This window comes from Miniopterus schreibersii (genome assembly GCF_964146895.1).
Source record: "Miniopterus schreibersii genome assembly, chromosome: 1".
Classification (NCBI taxonomy): domain Eukaryota; kingdom Metazoa; phylum Chordata; class Mammalia; order Chiroptera; family Miniopteridae; genus Miniopterus; species Miniopterus schreibersii.
The window spans coordinates 78,572,130-78,595,383 of NC_138101.1; the positions used below are offsets into that span (position 1 = coordinate 78,572,130).

A 23,254-nucleotide genomic window follows, 5' to 3' on the forward strand; every position below is an offset into this window, starting at 1 on the left:
CTTCTAATAACTAAGCCAGGGTATAAACTAGTCAATAAAAAAGTTTTTATTGGACGGTTCGCTTTTCTTTTTTTGCTTTTCAGTTGCAGGAATGATGATGCTCCCCCACAGGTGTCTAATGTCATTTCTTCTCTGTCACATCAGTGGTTTAAATTTCTCCCTTATAGGTATTAAGCTGAGGATTCTCCAGGCTTGTTGACTCAGCACCCCTCACGGCACCAGACCCACAGCTTGGTACCTATCAAGCCCTACTATACTTTCAGGTAGCATTGCTGTCTGGAAAAATAAAGAAGAAAAAAAAAGCCTGATCTACCTGTTAGCAAGAAAGACTATTTTAAAAGTCCCCTCATTACTCACCAGCACCCAAATCTGTGCCATGTTCCAAGACAGACCTCCCACCCCCAGAAAATTGTCAGGACAGTACACAGACAGCACCTGGCACCTGCTGAGCATACTGAGGCCACTCAACAAGTAACAGGACTCTGCCCCACGTTAGTTGTGCAGTGTGCCCACATCTGAACATGCATTTCCCCCTTAAAGCACTAACCCATTCTGCCATCTTTTCTAATTTGGCAAGTTTGGTTTGAAATGCTTCTAAGCACTTCACGATACTCGGCTCTTTCTGCAATGGCAGATTGACCGCTCAGGCCTGCTGCATGGCCTTCATTGAGAGAGCAAGCAGCATGCAGGGAGCCCACGCATGGCAAATCACCAGAGGCCTTAGCCTCAGAATCGAAGCGTGAGGCTTCCAAGCCAGTGCGTTTATGTGACAGTGTTACCTTAGCATGTTGATTTCCTAAAATATACATGTTTGTTCTCACCCATAACCCCACAGTCAGGATAGACTATTTGGGTACAGTCTACAGGGTTTTCTAAATCATGGCAACTGAATATTTGTAACTCAAAGACAATGAAGGAATTTATTTCGTGTTTCTTACCCAAAAACTGTAGTCAAATCAACACTGCCATTTAAGGTAACTTTCTGCTGATTTAAGAATATTCCAGCTGTGTGTATGGCGTTCCAACATTCTCCTGCCAAAACTCCTGACACATGAATTGGCAATATTATCAGAGATGTTGGCGAGCACAGACTGGACTCAGCCATTAAGTCCTCATTTGTTTTTGTTATATCTGATCGGGATGTTAGGATTTGGCTTTTGACTCTTAAAACATGTACACAGAGAGGGACTCAGTTTTGATCACACCGGTTTAGTCTTGCCCACACGGTACCTAACCATTCAGAAATGTAGGGACTTTTATCAGATGCCCCCTGGATTATTAACTGTATCTTGTCATCTCGCTCTGGATACAATCTTCCAATCTCATTTTAAGGATGAGATTTTGCCAATTATTAAGTCCTAGTCTGCACTCACCCTCTGGTGCCATGAATGATTGATCTCTTCGTGCCAGTTTTAAACAAATGGACCCAACATTGGGAATGGTTCATTAGAGCATTAATTTTTGTGCTCCAGTGTTATTATGCTGATAACATAATGTTTAATACCCCCTGCCACTGCTTAAAAAAATAAATAAATAAAAGATACAGTGAGGAAAATTGGCTGCATGATGATCTTTTATCCACTGGATGGGAATTTATAAACAAGTTTTCCATAGGTTGAAATCTTCATGCTGCACATGTTATTTTAAATTACACTTTTTTTAGTTGAAATATAGCAGGCTGCTGTCTCCTTCAAAGAAGTAGCAGCAAAGAGGCCCAGGCATTGTGCATGCTTTTAAAAGCACCTGTATTTTTTTGTGTGTGCAGAGCAAGAATTCATCTAGTTCTCTAAAAATTCTCTCACAGCCAAGAGAAAAGGTAGAACACCTGAGTTCAGATATCCTTTCATTTGAAATGACAAGTGTAATAGATGTGTTTCAGAATCTCCTCTCTGACAGGGCCATGTGCTTCCTTTAGATCCTGTCTGTAGGAGAAAATTACTTTGAGAAACCTTTCCTAGTCAATCATTTATCTGTTTTAGCAAGAAGGCAACCTCACCGAAATAAGAGGAATTCAGCTCCTTTCATTTCTATCAGCAACCTCCGACTTTCTGAAAGTGGAGACAATAAATAATTGCAAGGTTGGCCACGTTCACAGATGGAAATTTTTTCTTTCCTTTCCTTTTGCTATTATATATTTGGAGGCTATAAGACAGTAACATACAGGCTATCTTATCTAACACCCCCCCCCCCCCCAAAATGTAACTTCATTGTTTGGATACCTGTATCTTTTCTTCCCAATCTACTTTCTCTTGAGTTTTGGTCAATGGCCTGGGAACTGACTGCTGAGACAACACATAAAACAGTTCAGAAAAGTTAAGAAGTAGACCCTACAAGATCAGAGCCATTGTCCTGTCAGGACCTCCTGAAACCCGCTGCACCCGGAGTTCGTTTTTAGAAGATGAAGGGGACAATTATGACCTAAGTTATTTCTGTTCAATGGAAAGTCATCTAGTTAGCTTGTGGAAGGATCCAGCAGCCAATATTGGTGGCAGGAGCTCATGTTAGTGAAAAGCCACAGATTTGAGGCCTAATCCAAAAAAGCCACTGTAATGTTTTCAGTGGTGTTGACAAGAATATTGAAATCTAACCATAGCACTACCGTGACCTACTCTTTTAGAGAAATTACAAACGTTAAAAAGCTACCAGTCCATGAAACATTTGGTTCTGAAGTTGCTTAACTTCATCCAGAGGAGCATAGAGAAGGAGATTTTTCAACATGCACTCTCACTTTATAAATGACACAGTAGTTTTCTCTCCTGAGTAATTGAACACAGCACACAGTACAAAACTTGACAGAGCCCCTAAGGAGACAACTTGTCTCCTACTGCAACACTGCCAATGGAGTAAAAAGGTTAAAGAAGTCATCAGACTTGTCAGATCATTTTTTTTTTTTTTTTTTTGGATGAAATGAGGATCGTATAATTAGAAGCATCATTTGAGCTTTAATTGCAGGTTTCACAGACGAAAGGGCAAGGGGTTGAAATTATAGAGGTATAATTTTATTGTTTCATTGCTAATACTTTTCTTTGTAGACCTGTTGATTACTGTGTTTCTCTCACTAAGTTATTTACAAAAGTTCTGCTTGTTCCGAAATTGTGGTAAATGCACGAACTGTGCCTTATTGATTTTTGTTGACATTTTGTATGTTTTTTTATGCATTCTTAACCTCCATTTGGAAACTGTCAGTTTGGCACATGTTCCTGGATAATAAGAGCAAATGAAGTGAATGACACAATTCTTCTCGACTATTCAAAGCAGTTAGTCCAGGCTTCGCATGGTTTCAAATACGTCTCCATTAGATTATTTGCCTTTGCCTCCATTGTACTCTGAAGATTAAAAAAAAAAAAAAAATGGGAAAAGAAAAATCTCATAGTGTTATTTCCTCCGTTAATAATGGCAATGTTTTTGAAGAGGTAGGACTTTGAAATGGATGGTAAACTTGGAGCTCTATCATTTTAGAGCCGAGTGTCAATACGGAAGCCAGGGGAGGTGCTGTCATCTGCCTCCCACACTATTGCACACATCATCTAGGTGCCTTAGAGAAGGTTGCCAAGCTGCCTTTATTGATGACAGAACCTGCAGCCAAGATAGGTGCAGGTGGCATGTTTAAATCAAGAACTATATGAAACAGCTCAGCGTTCATAGCTCTACTTCAGGCTTCAGAAGGCCCACTTAACTGGGAGGGGAATGTGAGATGAATCTCCTATGCACTGCGAGTTTTGTGTATTAAAAATTACAGCGTAATGCAAACAAAAATGCATTGACTTATTTTATGACTGGATGTTGCTGTGCTTTGGGGTTAATGGGCAGGCATTGCTGTTTGATTAAAAGGTGCTAGTACAGTATTGACTTGATAATCTCACCAGGTACACAGGCAGAGCAAAAGAAGGAAATATGATTTATGGCTCACAAATGGATTTACATAAACCAAACCGTCCGCTGGTTGTTTAGATGTAGGACATTCTATTTGGCTCGTTGGCAACAGGGACAAGCATCTCACCTTGTTGATGCCAAAACTCCGCTTTCTTGCATTCACTCTGAGATGACAACAGGCATTAGCCTCTCAGTGTTTAGATCTGCTTCATTTAGAAATCTTTTAAGTAGTAATAATAATAATGTTTTGAGGAAATTGAGTGGAACACTGAATTATTCTCTGATACCTAAGTTCAAACTGTGCAAGGCTAAACAAGCTGAAAATCAATGCACTTTTATAGTCATTAGAGATCATAAGTGAGCTAAGTCTGTGTTGTTTTAGCTCAGCTTTTAGTGGGCTATGATTTTATTATAAAATCAGCCTGAATCTGCATTAATTTCACAGTCTTTTTCTCTTAGAAGCCCAAGGGTGCATGATGAATAAAATGTGAATTTCAAAAGGCAGTGTTTTTATTAGTGAAAAGGGCAATGAGCCGTGTAGTTGGAGTAGTGGCCTGCATGGTGGCCAACACTGCTAAGAGGAGCAGGGGCAGGCACTATAGATTCTATTTATTTTTCAGAATGAGAAAAGATAGCTGTGAAAAGTTCGATGGGTCTCACAGGAGACATTCAGAGAAATGTACATTGTCTTGTGAATGTTAGATTGTAGGTCAAATGGCTAATACATATCAGAAAGTCACCACTTCCAAAAGTCATGAAGATTCTGCACAAATGAAAAATTCAAAGCTAATTTAAAATTTTTTGCTTTATATGCACTGTTGAATCTTAGAATAATAGAGCATTTGTTTTTGTTCGTAATTAATAAGTATGTGTAGTTTATGCAGGATTTGGTATATTGGTTTGCATTTGAATGGCATCAATGTATATTTATACATATATACTTTTTAACTACCCAGAAGGGATTAGGTATATTTATTTGCTGACATTGTGAGCTCTTGGAATTTTATGCTCATTTGCCCTTAGAGTAAGAATTTTTTTATTTGCTGCTTAAAAATCGATGCTAAAATCTGAAATCCAGAGCCCTAATGTGTGGATGCCCTAAGTAAAGATAATCAGCCAGGCAGAAAATGTAAAAGAGCAACTTTTTATTTTAGAAAATGTTAACTAGATCTTGCTAATTTCAAGCCCGTGGCTAAAAAGAGTAACCAACTTCCTTCTCCTTGTCTCCATTTTAAAAAAAATAAACTAATCAACAGATATCTTTCTACTTTGGTCAGATTAGCAAGTCAGCACTGTGCATAAAAAGCAAAATACGATAAAACCAAAGAGAGAAGTTGTTTATTTTTATGTACTACTGAGAACAGTGTCGTCCTGTGGCAGTTCTCGTAGACCGTGTTGGTTTAACAAGCGTCCAACCCTTTTGTCTTGTTGTTTTTTGTCTTTCCTGCTCCCTGTCCCCTTGTTTCCCACAGGCTGTGCGTTTGTCACATTTTCTACAAGGGCAATGGCACAGAATGCAATCAAAGCCATGCATCAGTCTCAGACCATGGAGGTACTGTATCATCTGCCCTTTCTTTGTTTTCTTTGTGCAAATGATGGGGAATGGTAACGCAATTCTCTCCTGTGTGGATTGTTCACATGACAATCACAGATTTAAACTTTCACCATCTCTCTTTTCATTCATTCATACTCATTCTCTCTCTCTCTCTCTCCCTCTCTCTTTCTCTCTCTGAATTTTTCCCCTAATGACTTGAAATGGATGTAGGAAAGCCTTCCACCTGCTCTCCATTATTTTCTGAGCCTTTTGTTGCAGCGGCCCAGGGCCTGCCATGGAAAGTCATGATGCAGCTTAAGCCCAGTAGTATTCTGCACCTAAAGGATCACACCTGCTCCTCAGCCCAGGGTTGGTACAGATTGAACGTGAACCACCCCCACTCCAAATTGCAACTTGCCCTGTGCTAACTCACAGGGTTCTTTTGGGGGGGTTTTTTAAATGTGGGATCAAGTCATCTTTAGTGAAACAGAATTGTGTTTTTGCATCAAGAATGTTGGAGAAAGTTACCACTTCTCCCACTTCCTTTAACCAGTGAAAGTGCTCATGGATGAGAGTCCCCTGAAAAATTAGATTTGTCTCCTTACTAAAAAATGAACAATAACCCAGAAACATAAAGGCTCAAATTTGGTCTCCTAATGAGAGATAGTGGCTTTAGGGGAAGATAAATACGCTGGCGTGGGTGCTCGCCCGCCAATGCAGATAGATGGCTCTATACTTTTAGTCTGTGATTTGGGTCATGGCCTTTCAGAATTTTGCACAAAAGCATTCCCAAAGTGATATGCTGTTACTTACTCTGTGCTGTCCGATAGGATCATTTGGGAGTGCATGTGCTGCTGTATTATGTACACTGTATCTCTGTGTATGGGTGATTTTTCCACAGGTGGCCGTGTGGCATTATCTGAGTTACGTTTTTCATCTTTTGGGGAAAAAAATATTTTCAATGGTATTTAATTAGCAAAAATTTCTTTATTGATTGTTTGAGCTTCTTTTTGCCTCCATTTTTTGGGGGTTTTATTTTTTGTTTGTTTGTTTTGTTTGTTTTTTGCAATGCTGCATCTCCCAAAGCATGCTGGGAGCTAAGTGCTCATTATGCGTCATGTTTTGTGGGCAACTTTTTTACAGTGAGCCAGAGGGTGGGTGGGAGGTGGGGGAAAGAGTGTGCATGGCATTGTCATTAAGTGTTTACTGTACTTTTCTGAGTTTTGATATCAGCATTGCAAAGCCTATTGTCTTTTTCAAACTTCATTTTAACTTTGATATTCCTAACATATCTTATATAATCACTGTGTTTTCCTTTCAGTGCAATGCATTTTTAAGACACTCCCACCCCCCTACCTGGAAAGCAAGCTCAGGTGAAAATCGGCCACGATAGGAGATAATTAGCAGGATTTGAAATGTCTAGGAAGCCAATCTTGTACCACAAGCAGTTACCTACCTATGCGACACAGTTTTTGTCCCCTCTTTCTCTGAACCTAGGCTGCTCCATTATTGGGGATCAGTCTGATTTCCAGCTTCATTTCAGTTTGGAGATTAAAATGGAAGTGCTGTTAGAAAAAAGAAAGTCTTTACCTATATTATCTTCCATGTACGTGTCTCATTCTTAATTATTTTTATTTTCTGTAATTTAGTGATTTGTACCTAAACTGGTCTCTTTTTAGATAATTTTTTAGTCTAAATTCTTTCAGCTCTGTTGGAAACATTGCCGCCCCAGCTCCTTCCTTCAGAGCCCCCTGAGTGGGGGTCTGGGTTCCCCTGTGTTACTACAGAGGGAGAGCGCAAGGAAAGAAAGCAGAGCTGGGCATCAACCCGACCCAAGGAGCAGTGGGCTCTCACAAGGAAAAGGTTCTGCCATAGAGAATGAGGTGTAGTGACTCTTAAGGAGCCCTTGATCCTTTGTTATGAATATCCCTGATACAAAATCATGTTTGGTGCGCTTGTTTGAAGTCTGGACACCATGCTTAACGAACAGGGCCCTCAGACACTTAAATGTCTCATTTAATTAAAAAATATTGACATTTAAATAAATGGAAAATTAGACATCATGCAGTGAGATTATAGTCATACAACTGAAGTTTGTTTTCTTTTTTTAACCAATTACATTATTTTCAGGACTCTGGCTCACATCTTTAACCAAGATGTATTACCTAAGAGATTCGAATTCAAAACGATGTGAATGTCAAAGTGTGAAAAAACACGTTTTTTAAAAAATAATTAATTTTTAATATTGTACCTTCTATTTTTCTGCTTTCCTCCGACTATCCCTATCCCATTTTTCTGTTTCATGGTTTAAACAAGTAATTTTGAGCTATAATAATTGGCCTGATTTTCTGCTTTTGTATCATCATTTGGTATTTAAGAAAGAAAGAAGCCAAGAGTGAATGTACTGTTAGGAGGAGATGTATAATTTGTTACGGAACAGATTTGATACAGCAATAATAACCCTTTTCCATGCAAAACCCTTTCTCTATATAATTTTCATCTTCAGAGCATTTTGCCCTCTTTAAGGAATGAAGTGCTGAAATATGGAGCAGATGAAGAAAAATGAAGCATAGTTGTTTTTTTTAATGGTGAAAATACTACTCTTATGCAATTTACTGACATTTAACATTCTGTACTATGACTATGGCTACCAGAGCTGAAGACTGACACGCTGGAAATTCGACAGAGTCGCCTCATTTTTCTCACAGTTTTTGGTAACACAGACATGAGAGCCTCAGGTAGTCTTAGCTACCTCCCCAGTAACTACCCAAGGTGATAAAAAAAATGCAAGTTTGTTTTCTAGGAGAAAAGAAAGTGACCCAAAGGGAAGAGAAAGGAAAAGCTCATTTAAATAGGAATATAAAATTTCTGAGAGGAGTGAGAGGTCTGTTATCATGCTGAGTTTCAATAAAAGGTTTTTTTAATCACTTGGGTAGAATTACTTCTTTTTACCTCAGCAAAATTTCACAGCTTTAATTGTGATGGAATGTGTAGGCCAGCTATGCTAAGGAGAAAAGAGTGGGGAGGGAGGAGGAGTGTTTTTGCTGAGTATTTACCAAGTGCAAATGTTTTTTTTTGTGTGTTTTTTTTAATTTTTATTTTAAATATATCTTTATTGATTTCAGGGAGAGGAAGGGAGAGGGAGAGATAGAAACATCAATGATGAGAGAGGCATTGATGGGCTGCCTCCTGCACGCCCCCAGCTGGGCATCTGGCCCACAACCCGAGCATGTGCCCTGACCGGGAATTGAACTGCAGTCTCCTGCATCCTAGGTGGATGCTCAACCCCTGAGCCTCGCCTGGCCAGGCCCAAGTGCAAATGTTTAAAAGGTGCTTCTGAAAGGAGGTTATCGTCTTCACTCCTTGAGGATTTAGGCCCTATTTTCCCTAATGATTTTATCTGTATCAAACGTGAATTCACCCTATCACATAACCCTTGGCCATTTCTCACTCACTACCCCTAATCCTTGCCTTTTAAAGGAAATGAAAACTGAAAGAAGCACCTAGAAGGGTGAGATTTGTTAGAAAAAGAAGCCAAGTAGACGACTCCTCCTGCCATTTATGCTCTGTCTCCTTTGACTGGACCATACCTGTAGTGTTCTTGGTTCACAGTAGCTCTGGGGACTATGGATAGTGTGGATGTAATACGGAAGGAAGAGAGATCTTTCTTTAAACGTGGGAACAGTTAATTACGTTCGTCAGTGCCCATGTTCTCTGAATATCTCCTTCCTTCTTCCACGTTTCCAAAACAAATTCCTTTTTCCCAATTATATTGCTGCATCAGCATGATCCCTGCAGTTCCCCAGTTCAAAAATATATGACTGAAAATTGGGAAGAGTGAAAAAAAACAAGTGAATGAGAGACATTTTCACTCCCATCACAACTCCCCCCCCACACACACACTTGTCCCTGCTCACATGTGGAGAAAGGCAGGTCTGTCCTTCAGACAAGTGAACCATGAAGCTTAGTTCAAGAGCATTGGTGAGGTCTCTTGTCTCTGAGGAGGTCCTGGGAAGGCTGAAGGAAGACACACGAAGAAGGAAGGAGAGGCAGTTTAATAACCAGAGCGAGAAAGCAAATGGCTCCACCGAGCACCAGATCCCCAGAGAAACCGATGACAGTGTCTGGCATTTTCTGTTGATGGTACTATTCAGAGAAGAAGAAGAACTGTCAAACCATTTTAAAACCATTCCCGCCATGCCACGTGCTCCGAGATAGTTTAGAAAGCTAGGCCCAGTGCTGAGTCTCAGAGGATTCGACCAGGCTGTAACCCCCTCTTCACTTTCCGCTGTGTCTGACCGCAGGGCTGCTCTTCACCTATCGTGGTGAAGTTTGCTGACACTCAGAAGGACAAAGAGCAAAGACGCCTCCAACAGCAGCTGGCACAGCAGATGCAGCAGCTCAACACTGCCACCTGGGGGAACCTGACGGGTCTGGGCGGCCTCACCCCGCAGTACCTGGCGGTAAGTGCTGCAGGCCAGTCAGTGTGCAGGCCCGGGAGAGGGGAGCGTGCCCACTGTAACTCTTACAACCTACTCGTCCCCTGAGGACGCTAAATAATTCATTCTGGGGATACTTTGAATCTCAGGAAATTATTGAAATCAGCATTGATGCAGAATGTTTTCCAAGTTAAGTGGATTAGCATGAGCACATGACTAAATTCTTGCCTGATGTAGGCTGAGCAAAGTCCCACAAGGCTAAATTTCTAACCCATGTTCCAGAGACATCATAAAACCCTGCATTAGAGGGGGTGTGGCTGCAGGATAGTTTTTAAGGATACTGAGGCGGCTGTGGTTGGAGAGCTCGCTGCCTCAGAGGTTAGCCCGTTCCAAGTCAGGACCTCAAATGAAATCCCCGTGGAACTTCCCTTCAGTGATCCTGGGTCCTCCCAGGGGAACTCCGTCAACCAGATCAAATATTTCTTACTTTATCTGTATGATACCAAAAATTAGATCCTGTTTCAGGCCAAATAGGCCCAATTCTTTCGGTCATCCCTCCCATTCCATTGTTTCTAAACTTCTTCTTTCTTGGTTTTCCTTAGAGCCACCCATTTTACTTTGTCAATGTCTTGATTAAATACAATCTCCAGAATTTAAGACAGTTCCCCTAGTAAGACCTAAATAACACAGAGCAGTGACCCCTAGTGTGGACTCTAAAATCTCTTAATGTAGCTCGAGAGTGGCATTTGTAGTAACACAGGAGGCAGCTAATATGCCTCTAAGTTTTTATTTATTTTCACTTGAACTGCTGCCAAACCATGTTACTCTACTCCATGTTTTCTGTTTTTGAACCTAAATGGTAGTCTCCACGTTTATTAATATAATTTCATGTTGTGTGACTGGGCTCTTCTCCCAGCCTCTGTCAGTGCGCTTGTACACATGGCTGTGTATGTGTGTGTGTCTCTGCCCTCTCAGGATTGTATCATCCATTAACTGACTTGGTTGCAGAACCTGTATTGTTCTGCACAATAGCCCTCCCTGTGGCCTTGACGAGTCAGACCACCCTGCCTGTACAGGTGAGAAAAGAGAGACTGGGGGCTACATCACTTGACCCAGGATCATGCTGCTGGTGGTCCCTCAGGACGCAGCCTCTCTGTGTTCTCTTCGCCTTGCCATGTTGCTTCTCAGAGAACAGACATGACTCCTATTCCTTTTTCCCTCCACCCCTCCCCAGTGCCTACTGGGATCCTGCCTATAATAGCTACTCAATACATTAATTATAATAATAAATGAAAAGCATGATTCTCCTGTCTTCGTCTGAGTCCTTACTAAAACCATTACCAAGTTTACTGTCATTTTCATGCCATTTCTCCACAAAGACACCAGCGGGAGATTTTGCCAAATGTCTTGCTAAAATCTGTATGTGCTCTGCCATGTCTTCCTCTTGGTCTATCCGTGTAGAAATTTTATGAAAAAAGAAATGAGCCTAACTTAATTTGTTTTTCACAAACTTGTGCTTTTCAGATGTTCACAGACTGTCTGTTTAATGGCATATACAAGAATTTTTATCAGAGATTGAAGTGAGGCTCACCTTTTCATAGTTTCTAAGAATCCAGCTTCCTGCTCCATTATTTCTAAAAACCAAGACACACGTGCTGGTCCCTGGTCTCTGGCACAGCTCCCGGGCCCCATGGCATACAGAGTCTCTGGCTGTATTTCTTTGGTCACAAGTGCAAATGATTTCTGTACCCTGGAAGAGAATTAGTCTCATCCTCATTTATAAAACGTGTTTCTACACACTCAACTATGTCTTCTCCTATTTTGAAATGAAAGTCCATTTCCGTAAGGGCCCTTGGCCTCGAAGGCATTCCCTACCTCTGTGTTGAGGGGTGGATTCTGACTCCAGCCACCAGAGAATAGTTTTCAGGGGAAAGAATCCTCAGTAATAGTTGAATGACACTCCAGTCTGCTTACCTCAGTAGGTTTTATTAATTCCTCAAAATATCTTCAAAGCTTATTTAATTTTACTTAACTTTAATTTTTAAAAATATCTAATAAGAGGAGGAAATAAGGGGCCACAGTCACAAGAGAATGGGGAGCCCAAGTGATCAAACCAAAGGAAGGGATTTTTCTGTTAAAATGGATAATCCCTGGCTTCTCCCTCTTCCTCTCTTCGTGTGTGTGTGTGTGTCTGTCTCTGTCTGTCTGTCTCTGATAAGTAGGTAATGTACAAAGGTGGGCAAAAGTAGGTTAAATTACCAGCCATCATTACCTAAAAGATAAATCATAAGTAAGAAACAAAATAATAAGACAAATAATACAAATAAATACAATAATTAATAAAGAAAGAATAAACTCTGTTTTGTGTGCTCACAGCTGTCAGCCTGCTCTTGCCCACCCCTGTATTCCAGCAAGTCAAGAGGGATGAGTGAATACTGGAGACATTTCTCTGGTGACTGTTAATGTTACTCCCCATAATGTCATTGTCACTAGGTCTTTGGTTTAATTAGCCACTGATGCTCCACTCTGCTCTATGCTTACAAGTGAACTGATGGATGCCTATTTTTGAGTCATATTTATCATGGAGTTTTTTTCTTACTGAACTGAAGAGCCCCTCCGTTACCCGGAGGAGTGGTGGTCCTCCACATTTGTTTTCTGCAGAGCGCCAAATAAATTCAGAGAGCTCTCTTTCAAATAGCGAATTCATCTTTTCCTCTGAAGCACATAACAATTTTTTCAATAATGAATTTGATGTGAATCCATGCTTTTTGGTATGCACGTACATCTGAGTAGAGGAGGTAACTATATGCCTATTGCTATACACAAACCATGTTTGTATTGATCAACCTTAACAGAAAGACAGTACCAGTAAATCTAGCCGGACACTTAGTATAGCGCCTAAGTGTTAACCTATCATTCAAGTCAATTAGGCAAGTAAAGGAGCATTTTAGGACATTAGCCGCATGCCTTTGCCTTGTGGTGGCCACTGATTCCACGTGGGGGAGGTGATGCTGGCATGTTTATAGTGCCTGGTGCAACATCACACCACGTACCTCTGAGTTCTGACAAACAGTGTGTTTCTCACTGCCAGTGAAGACCATGTGAAAGTGGGTGACCGCTGTCCTGGTCATGTAGTCATGGCTGTGAATAGATACATTTATGTCTGTAGTTGTCAAGATTTCTCTGTTGGCCTAAGAATCAGCAAATCCATGTGCTTCTAATAAACGATGAAGGAAACTGAGCTGTGAAGGGAAGTAGAGGAGACCCAGAGACGGACTCTGATTGACAGAGATGAGTTACAGTAACTGCTAGACTGCAGGGAGACAGCATTAGTCATGCGACATTGGTTTCAGCAGAGTTAACACCTGGTTGTTCAAAAGAGTAAATTGATTAATTGTTTTAAGGCAGCAGTGTTACGGAGTTTCCCCAGTGTCTGTGTTTCTTAATAGAGATCAGACATTACTATGGATTTACAGCCCCGACTCTGGGAATCTTCAATCCATTAAGAGAAAGCAGCAATCAGCTCTGTGAACGTAAAGGAGACAGGATATGTCCACTGTTTAATCTGGAAGTCTCTGTGCCCTCATCTCTGAGTTGTGTTGACGGCTGTGTTCCCTTCCTTCGCAGCTTCTGCAGCAGGCCACCTCCTCCAGCAACCTGGGTGCGTTCAGCGGCATTCAGCAGATGGCTGGTGAGTCGTGAACTGTGCCTTTTCCTTTGGACTGTGCTGCTGTGTGAATTGAGGGGGTTCAGAGGGCAAAGAAAAGCAGCGGGGAAACGAAGGACAGAGAGCAATTACCAGCCCTCTTCGCGTTCTGGTTCAGGTGTTAAAATTAGACTAGCTGTTGGAAAGCTGCTCTCCTACCTCTGGCATTTCCAACAGTTATAACATGAGGGCACTGAGAATTCCTGCATAGTACACCCATTTTCTTCTTTTTAAAAATGGGATTGGTTACTGGGGAATTTCCAGCTAGATTCTTATATCCAGGGCAGCCAAAATGATTAACATCCTTCTAAAATTTTAATAATAGGCAGTCAGTAAAAGTGGTCTGACCTCCACAATGAAAGCCTGGATTGCAGGCCTATCTCCGCTACAGCTTGCAGTCCCTTGACATCCACAGACAATTAACAGGGTGCCTCTTTCACTGTAGTACCCCAGTTGACAGAATTGGGCATCAGACGCTTTTATGGGAAAGCATAATCTTTGTTCTTGGTAAAATCAAAGTGTGGCTGGCTTTGAAAGCCAGCTCTGGAAGGGTTGCTTTTTCTAATGAGCTGTGTCAGTAGTAACGGAGGTGCAGTGATTAGTGAAAGGTCACTCCTGCTGTGTCACCTTCCAAGCTGATATCCTAACTTTCCGCGGGGCCAGGGAAGGCAGCTTGTGCAATAAATCAGAACACAGGTGCCATTAACCTGCCGCGAGGAACAGTGAGAGAGCTTTTTCCTTTCCCTCGTTTCTTTCCAAAGAGGTGGGGAGTGAGGGCAAGGAGTACAGATTTTTTGCACGTTAGAATCAGGCAGTTTGTTTTAATCAAGGACACCCTGAGTCAATGTGCAGAATAAAAGCCAGATTTCTTTATCTGTCACTATGAAAACAACTCTTTTTCTTTTCTTCCCCCCCTCCCCCCAATACATATCCTTGGTTTTTGTTCCTGTTTCACTTTGAATGGATCTGGAAGGATCGTTGATGAGCACACGTAGGCTTCTGCTCCTGTGTGCTGTGCTCATCGGCCCAGCCTTTCATTGTGGCCTCACGGGCTAATGGTAGCTTGTTGTCTGACGGGACACATTGGCCCACAGTAAACACTGCAGAATTAGTCACTGGGCATTAGACCTACTGGCACTGCCAGCTTGTTCTGTTGTAATTACAGCTTTTGGATTATTAGAAAAAAATTGTATGTTCAGATGATAAGTAGTTAAATCATTCATCAGTATCTTTATGAATACAGTTTGGGAATCTGGCCTTGGAGCTAAGAATCATATCAAATGGTTCATTTGTTTTCAGTTCTGTGAAGGAAATTGGAGTGACGTAAGTAAAATATTCAGGAAGTTTTCTATGTTTTAAAAAGAGAAAACCTCCAGACTGCAAGCCCTAAAATAAATGCTAAGATTTGTTACATTTTCTGCCGATGCAAAGTTTGTTTTTCTTCTAATAGTGTGGATGCACCCAGATCCAAAATTAGGGTTCTTGCTTCGAGGAAACCTTGGACACTCCCAGTCCCACAGCTGAACTCTGCAGGGTCACCCAGTTCCCAGGCTGCTGCCAAGAGCATCTTCCTGGGTGGACAGAGTGCCCACTCATTTTCCCTTAGACTGTGTGCACCTCTGCCTCACCAGCCACAGGCCAGGATGACGTTCACATGCTTAGCATGTTCGTTTACAAACAGGGTATTTGGGAGTCACTGTAGAAGGTGCGTGGAGCCCTCTGTTTACAGAGGGTATTTGGGAGTGCACCGTAGAAGGATGGCTAATTTAAGACACTGTAAATGCACTGGGCTTTCCAGAATGCCCCTTTCCTGAACTTTCAGTATATTAAACTCAGCACCCTGTGTCTGCACAAGCTAGGAAATCCAGCGCTGAGCAGTCCATAGGGACCACTGCCCTGAATAAAGTATTAAGGTTGTAGATGTCAGCGCTCTGTTGGTTGGGCGATTTTTCTATAAAGGTTGCCCTTCATTCATAAGCATAATCAAGTCTCATCGTCCTAAGTATTTGAAGCATCATGGTTTGGGGTATTTTTTCCAGTAAGGTGAAGTCAAGTCGCCTCCTGCTCTTTCCTCTTCTCCCAAAAGTATGGTTTAGCTTTTGCCTTCGCTGGTCGTCTCACCCAGTATTATGAAGTGAACTGTAATACAAGCCACTTTCTAGAGGAATCCTCCCTGACTCCCCAGATGTGGGAGGGGTGCCCCCCTTTCTTGGGCCCTTAAAACACTGATCCCCTTACCCCCGCACCTCTCTGACAGTCCTGAATCATGGGTGCTCCTTGAGGCCGCGGCCTGGCCCGATGAACTCAGCCCTCACTCCTCTAAGAGGTGCTCACTGTTTTTGAGTGGATGAGTGAATAAATTTATAAACCAACAAACTCAAATTTCTGTTTTGGATGCATTCCCAGTGGTGCTTAAGTTAAAATGCCTGGTTTCTTAATTAAGAAATTTGGCATCAGCCTTACATCTAAGCCAGAAAGCATTCTATAAGCTAAGGACAGTATGTTCACAGGTAAGTTGTCAAGGATTTGAAATTGGAGAGTTTGTACATCATCACACATGTCAGGGAGCACATGTCCATAACACTTACAAGAGGAGGGACATGAAGGGACACAGAGGTCCTAGATCTCAGACCGGACCTGAGGTGAAAATGCTCCTTGAGTGATTGAGACAGTGGCACGGTGCAAGTGGGCACCTACACGATTCAGATGCTGTCTGTGTGTCTATAGTGCCATACAGTAAACTCCACATGTAAAACTCAAGTCTTCCAGTGTGGAACACTCACCAAAGAGAGTGAAGTATCATCTTGGAAACCGATAATATTTTCTTGTGAACAACTCTGAAAACATCACGGTCTGGCCTTCAGGAGATTCAGGTTTATCACCAGAGTAAAATGTCTCATTTGAGTGAGTAAAACACTTGCTGTTGGAGAAGAAAATAAATCCAAAAACGAAGCAGAGAAAGAAATTTCATTTTTGTTTGTTAGTATTTTTTTAAATGTATAATTATTGTTGAAAGTATTACAATTATCCCCTTTTTGTCCCCCACTGACCCCCCTCCACTCCCACCCCCTCCTCAGGCCTTCACCACACTATGTCTGTGTCCATGGGCTATGCTTATATGCATAAGTTCTTTGGTGACTCCCTGCCCCACACTCCTTCCCTCTGAAATATGTCAGTATGTTGCATGCTTCAATGTCTCTGGGTCTGTTTTGTCAATTTATTTTGTTCATTAGAGTCCACATATAAGTGAGATTATGTGATACTTGTCTTTGTCTGGTTTATTTCGCTTAGCATAATACTCTCTAGGTCCCTCCATGCCATCTCAAAAGGTAAGAGATCCTTCTTTTTTACAGCTGCATAATATTTCATTGTATAAAGGTATCACAGCTTTTTTTACCCATTTCTCTACTTATAGGCACTTGGGCTGTTTCCAGGTCTTAGCTATTGTAAATTGCGCTGCTATGAACATAAGGGTGCATATATTCTTTCTGATTGATGTTTCAGGCTTTTTAGGGTATTTCCGAGAAGTGGGATCACTGGGTCAAGTGGCAGTTCTATTTTTGATTTTTTAAGGAAACTCCACACTGTTTTCCATAGTGACTGCACCAGTCTGCATTCCCACCAGCAGTGTACCAGGGTTCCTTTTTCTCCACATCCTTACCAGCACTTGTTGTTGATTTATTGATAATATTCTGGCAGGTATGAGGTGGTACCTAATTGTGGTTTTAATTCGCATCTCTCTCATGAGTAGTGACGCTAAGCATTTTTTCATATGTCTCTTGGCCACCCGTATGTCCTCTTTGGAAAAGTGTTTATTCAGGTCTTCTGCCCATTTTTTAATTGGATTGTCTGTCATCCTCTTGTTGAGTACTTTATATATTTTGGAAATTAACCCCTTATCAGATGTATCATTGGCAAATATGTTCTCCCATACGGTTGGTTCCCTCTTCATTTTGATGCTGGTTTCCTTTGCTGTGCAGAAGCTTTTTAGTTTGATATAGTCCAATTTGTTTATTTTTTTCCTTTCTTTCTCTTGCTGTAGGAGATGTATCTGTGAAAATTCTGCTACGTGAGATGTCTGATATTTTGTTGACTACGTTTCCTTCTAGGATTTTTATGGTTTCATGACTTACATTTAAGTCTTTTTTCCATTTTGAGTTTATTCTTGTGTATGGTGTAAGTTAGTGATATAATTTCATTTTTTGGATGTACCTGTCCAATTTTCCCAGCACCACTTATTGAAGAGACTGTCTTTACTCCATTGTATGTTCTTGCCTTCTTTGTCAAATATTAATTAAATATAATGGCTTTGGTCGATTTCTGGGGTGTCTGTTCTGTTCCATTGATCTATACACCTGCTCTTGTGCCAGTACCAGGCTGTTTTGATTACACTGGCTTTGTAGTATAACTTGGTATCTGGTATTGTGTTCTTCCTTCTCAAGATTGCTGCAGCTGTTCAGGGTCTTTTTTGGTTCCATATAAATTTTTGGAGTGTGTGTTCTAGATCTGTGAAATACGCCGTTGGTATTTTAATAGGGATTGCATTGAATCTATAGATTGTTTTGGGTAGTATGGACATTTTAATGATGTTAATTCTACCAATCCATGAACACGGTATATTCTTCCAGTACTTTATATCTTTTATTTGTCTCTTTTTTCAGCATCCTGTAGTTTTCTGAGCACAGGTCTTTTACTTCTTTGGTTAAATTTATTCCTAAGTATCTTAATTTTTTGGTTGCAATGGTAAATGGTATTGATTTTTAAATTTCTCTTTCTGAGAGACCATTATTGGTGTATAAAAATGCCATCAATTTCTAGGTGTTAATTTTGAATGCAGCTACTTTGCCAAATTCATTTATTAAATCTAGTAGTTTTTCGGTGGAGTCCTTACGGTTTTCTGTGTACAATATCATGTCATCTGCAAATAATGACGGTTTTTACTTCCTCCTTTCCAGTTTGGATGCCTTTTATGTTTTCTTCTTGTCTGATCACTGTGGCTAGGACTTCCAGTACTTATGTTGAATAGGATTGGTGAAAGTAGACACCCCTGTGTTGTTCCTGTTCTTAGGAGGAATGCCTTTTGTTTTTGCCCATTGAGTATGATGTTGGCTGTAGGTTTGTCATATATGGCCTTTATTATGTTAAGTTATGATCCCTCTATTCCCACTTTGCTGAGAGTTTTTATCAAAAACAGGTGTTGGATTTTGTCAAATGCTTTTTCTGTGTCTATTGATATGATCATGTGATTTTTTTCTTTCAATTTGTTTATGTGATGTATCACATTTATTGATTTGCAAATATTGTACCAGCCTTACATCCCTGGAATAAATCCCACTTGGTCATGGTATATGATCTTTTTAATATATTGCTGGATCTGATTTACTAATATTTTGTTGAGGATTTTAACATCTATGTTCAACAAGGGTATTGGCCTATAATTTTCTTTCTTTGTAGTGTCTTTATTTGGTTTTGGGATTAGGATAATGCTGGCTGCGTAAAAAGAGCTTGGAAGCAATTCCTTCCTCTTGGATTTTTTGGAATAGTTTGAAAAGGATAGATGTTAGTTCTTCTTTGAATATTTGGCAAAACTCCCCTGGGAAGCCGTCCGCACCAGGGCTTTTGTGTGCTGGGGGTTTCTTTATTACAGCTTCAATTTCATCAGTTGTTCTTGGACTTCTCAGGTTTTCTGCTTTTTCCTGATTCAGTTTTGGAAGATTGTATTTTTCCAGAAATTTGTCCATTTCATCTAGGTTGTCCAGCTTGTTGGCATATTATTTTCTTACATGTTCATAGTCTTTTCTTACAACCCTTTGCATTTCTGTTGGGTCAGTTGTTACTTCACCTCTTTCCTTTTGGATTTTATTTGTGTCCTGTCTCTTTGTTTCTTCATGAGTCTGGCTAAAGGTTCATCAGTCTTGTTTACCTTTTCAAAGAACCAGCTCTTGGTTTCGTTAGTCTTTTGTATTGTTTTTTTAGTTCCTATGTCATCTATTTCCACTTTCATCTTTATAATTTCCTTCCTTCTTCTTACTCTAGGCATTTCTTGTTTTTCTCTTCCTAAATCTTTAAGCTGTAGGGTTAGAGAGTGTATTAGTGGTTTTTCTTGCTTTTTGAGGTCGGCCTGCAATGCTATGAAGTTTCCTCTTTGGACTGCTTTTGCTGTGTCCCATAGATTTGGGGTTATTGTGTGTTCATTTTCGTTTGTTTCCTGGAAGTTTTTTCTTTCTTTCTTGATCTCTTTGGTAACCCATTCATTGTTTAATAACATACTATTTAGCCTCCATGTGCTTGAATGTTTTTGAGTGTATTCATTGTAATTGATTTCTAATTTCATTCCATTAAGATCCAAAAAGGTGCTTGATATGGTTTCAGTCCTCTTGAATTTATAGAGATTTATTTTGTGTCCAAACATGTGTTCTGTCTTTGAGAATATCCCATGTGCACTTGAAAAGAATGTATATTCTTCAACTTAGGGGTGGAATTTTCTGTAAAAGTCAATTAAATCCATCTCATCTGGTGTGTCATTTAAAGTCTCTGTTTCCTTGTTGATTTTTTTGTCTCAAAGATCTATCCAGTAAAGTCAGTGGGGTGTTAAAGTCCCCTACTATGACTGTATTATTGTTGATCTCTCCCTTGAAATCCTCCAGGAGCTTTTGTATATTTAGGTGCTCCTATATATTTACCAGGACTTCATCCTCTTGTTTTATTGATCCCTTTAGTATTCTGTAATGGCCTTCTTTGTCTCTTTTTATGGCCTTTGCTTTAAAGTCTATTTTGTCAGATATAAGTATTGCTACCCCTGTTGTTGCTTTTTGTTGTTCTTAGGTTTTTTTGCTTCTTTTCATTTCTATTTGCATGGAAATTTTTTCCATCCTTTCACTTTTAGTCTGTGTGAATCTTTTGCTCTGAGGTAGGTCTCTTGTAGATAGCATATATATGGGTCTTATTTTCTTATCCATCCAGCTACTCTATGTCTTTTGATTGAAGCACTTAATCTATTTACATTTAAGGTTATAATTGATATGTACTTACTTACTGCCTTTTTTTTTTTCATTATGCCTATGTTTCTCTCTCAATTTCTTCTTCTTAAAGCACTCCCTTTAACATTTCCTACAATGCTGGTTTGGTGGTAGTGTACTCCTTTAGCCTCTTTTGTCTGGAAAGCTCTTTATTTCCCCTTCCATTTTAAATGATAGCCTTGCTGGATAGAGTAGTCTTGGGCTCAGGTCCTTGTTTTTCATTACTTTGAATACTTCATGCCAATTTCTTCTAGCCTGAAGTGTTTCTGTTGAGAAATCAGCTGACATTCTAATGCGTACTCCCTTTTAGTAACTTTCTGTCTCTCTTGCTGCCTTTGAGATTCTTTCTTTGTCTCTAATGTTTGTCATTTTGATTATGATGTGTCGTGGAGTAGGTCTCTTTGAGTTCTTCTTGATTGGAACTCTCTTTGCTTCCTGAACTTTTGTGACTTTTTCCTTCACCAAGTTAAGGAATTTTTCTGTCATTATTTCTTTAAACAGGTTAACTATTTCTTGCTCACTTTCTTCTCCTTCTGATAGCCCTAGGATGTGGATGTTGTTACATTTCATGCTGTCCCAAAGTTCCCTTAAACTATCCTCATGCTTTTTAATTCTTTTTTATTTTTGCTGCTCTAATTGGGTGTTTTTTTCCTACCTTGTCTTCCAAGACGTTGATTTGATCTTCTGCCTCATTTAATCTGCTTTTGATTTCTTCCAGTGTATTCTTCATGTCAGATATGTTACTCTTCATTTCCAACTAATTGTTATTTATGGTTTCTATTTCTTTTTTTCATGCTGTTGTAGTTCCCACTAAGTTTCTTGAAATTCTCACTAGGTTTCTTGGGCACCCTTATAACCATTACTTTGAACTCTATATCTGATAAACTGCTTGCCTCCATTTCCTTTAGCTCTCTTTCTGGAGTTTCCTCCTTTTCTTTCATTTGGGGGTTTCTTTGTCTCTGCATTTTTGCTTTCCCTTTGTATTTGTTTCTATGTATTAGAGCAAATTTCTATGCCTCCCAGCCTTCATGGGGTGGTCTTATGTTTTGTTTTGTGGGACCCAGTGGTGCAGTCTCTTAGATCTCAAGGGTGCTCTAAGAATTACCCGTGTGTGAGTTATTTGGGCCCTACTGTTGTAATTTGGTCTTGAATGTTGTTGTCCCATTCGTGGGAGGAATCTCCTCTCAGACTGGCTGACTGTGAGGCTCACCCCTGACCATGTCATGCTGGCTGTTGTGCAGGTGCTGGCAGAACAAAACAAAGACAACAAAACAAAAGGAGAAACAAAACTAAAACATACACAAACCCCTACAACAACAATAACAAAAGCTGCCACAAAAGAAGAGAGAATTAGGAAGGAGAAAACAGAACAATAACAGAAGGAAAGAAATAAAAGTATGGGGGAAGAAAAAGGAATATGAAGGGCAGAGATGAAAAAAAGAAAAGAATAAAGAATAGGGGAAGGAAAATGGTATAAGAGAAAATAAGAAAATAATTTTGAAAAAGAAAATAGAGGAGAAAGCCAATAGACAAAAAAATAAGAAAAGGAAAAATGAAGAGAGCAGGAGAAAGAAGAAAAAGTAGGGTAAGAAAAGGGAAGGGAAAGTTAGATCTATAAAGGAAAAAGAGAGAGACAAATAAATCAATAAGGAAGATAAAGAAAAAGAAAAAAAAGTGAAGTGTCATTCATCTCAGCAGAGTTTTGGTGCCTCCTGGGAGCTCCCTTTGGATCCTGCTCTTCTGACGACTGCAGCTGACTGTTCTGTCTGCCAACTCTGAGCTTCCCAGGAGGTACTTAGGTGCTAACCACTGTCAGAAACTGTCCTCCTGCGGCCGTCAGCAACCTGTTTGAAGCTTCAAGGGATCCACAGTTTGTGTCTTTCTCCACAGGACTTGGCTGCGCAAGGGAGGGGCCAGGCTGCACTCTAAGGCTGGTTCGTTAGCAGCACTGGGACCAGGGCTGGGTCAAATAGCTTCTTCAGGTTCCCTGGGCTCTGCCTCTATCTGCCTTTGTCTACCAGCCAGCTGTCAATCTTAATCTCTCAAAAGTCTGTTTCTGAAAGGTGGAATCGGAAATCTAGATCTCTGGGTCTCCCATGGGGGGAGGTGCTGTTCAGATTTCAGGGAAGGTGGTGGGTGTGGTTCCTCCTCCCAGAGATACTTCTCTGACTGTCCCAGAATATTTCCCTGCCCTTGGCTAGGTGGAGATCCTTGAATGTAGTCCAGTGGGATCAGCTGGAAACCTGGAGTTTCTATCACTCTCCCTTGAGGGGGAAGCACCAGTCACATTCCCAGTTCGCCACCGCACCACACACACACCAGTGACTGAGGCTTCCTGAGACTGCTCAAGGCCCTAGGCTTGGCCTCTGCTGCTGTCTCCTCTGCCAAGGTCAAGATGCAGGGTGTGATGGGCTGTATCACCTAGGGTGGGGGTCTTTCCTTTTCCTGAGCTGTGGCTCCTGGAAGGGTCCAGCGCCTCTCAGGAAAAATGGCCATTTCGGGGCAGGGGGACGCCAAATGCAGGTCTCCTGGCCACCTCTTTTCCACATCTCCCCCCAGTGTTTCCCACACTAGCCTCTCCTAAGGCACCTCCAGTCTGCAGCGCCCTCCCTCCACTGAAGCCTCGCATGAGTAGCTGCAAGCGAAAATCCTGTGCTCTGGGGTTTTTTTTAAAAAATTGCGT

The 23,254-nt window shown here is 40.8% G+C and overlaps 1 protein-coding gene across 11 annotated transcripts in view; it reads left to right on the forward strand.

Annotated features, from left to right (window-relative positions):
• CELF2 (CUGBP Elav-like family member 2) overlaps positions 1–23,254 on the forward strand; it is a 789,880-nt gene that overhangs the window by 718,379 nt on the left and 48,247 nt on the right. For all 11 annotated transcript variants that reach the window (XM_081128230.1, XM_081128238.1, XM_081128228.1 and 8 more), the window contains 3 exons: positions 5,346–5,425; positions 9,712–9,870; positions 13,474–13,537. In XM_081128230.1, coding sequence (XP_080984356.1) covers positions 5,346–5,425; positions 9,712–9,870; positions 13,474–13,537 — 303 coding nt within the window. The remainder of the gene's footprint in view (positions 1–5,345; positions 5,426–9,711; positions 9,871–13,473; positions 13,538–23,254) is intronic.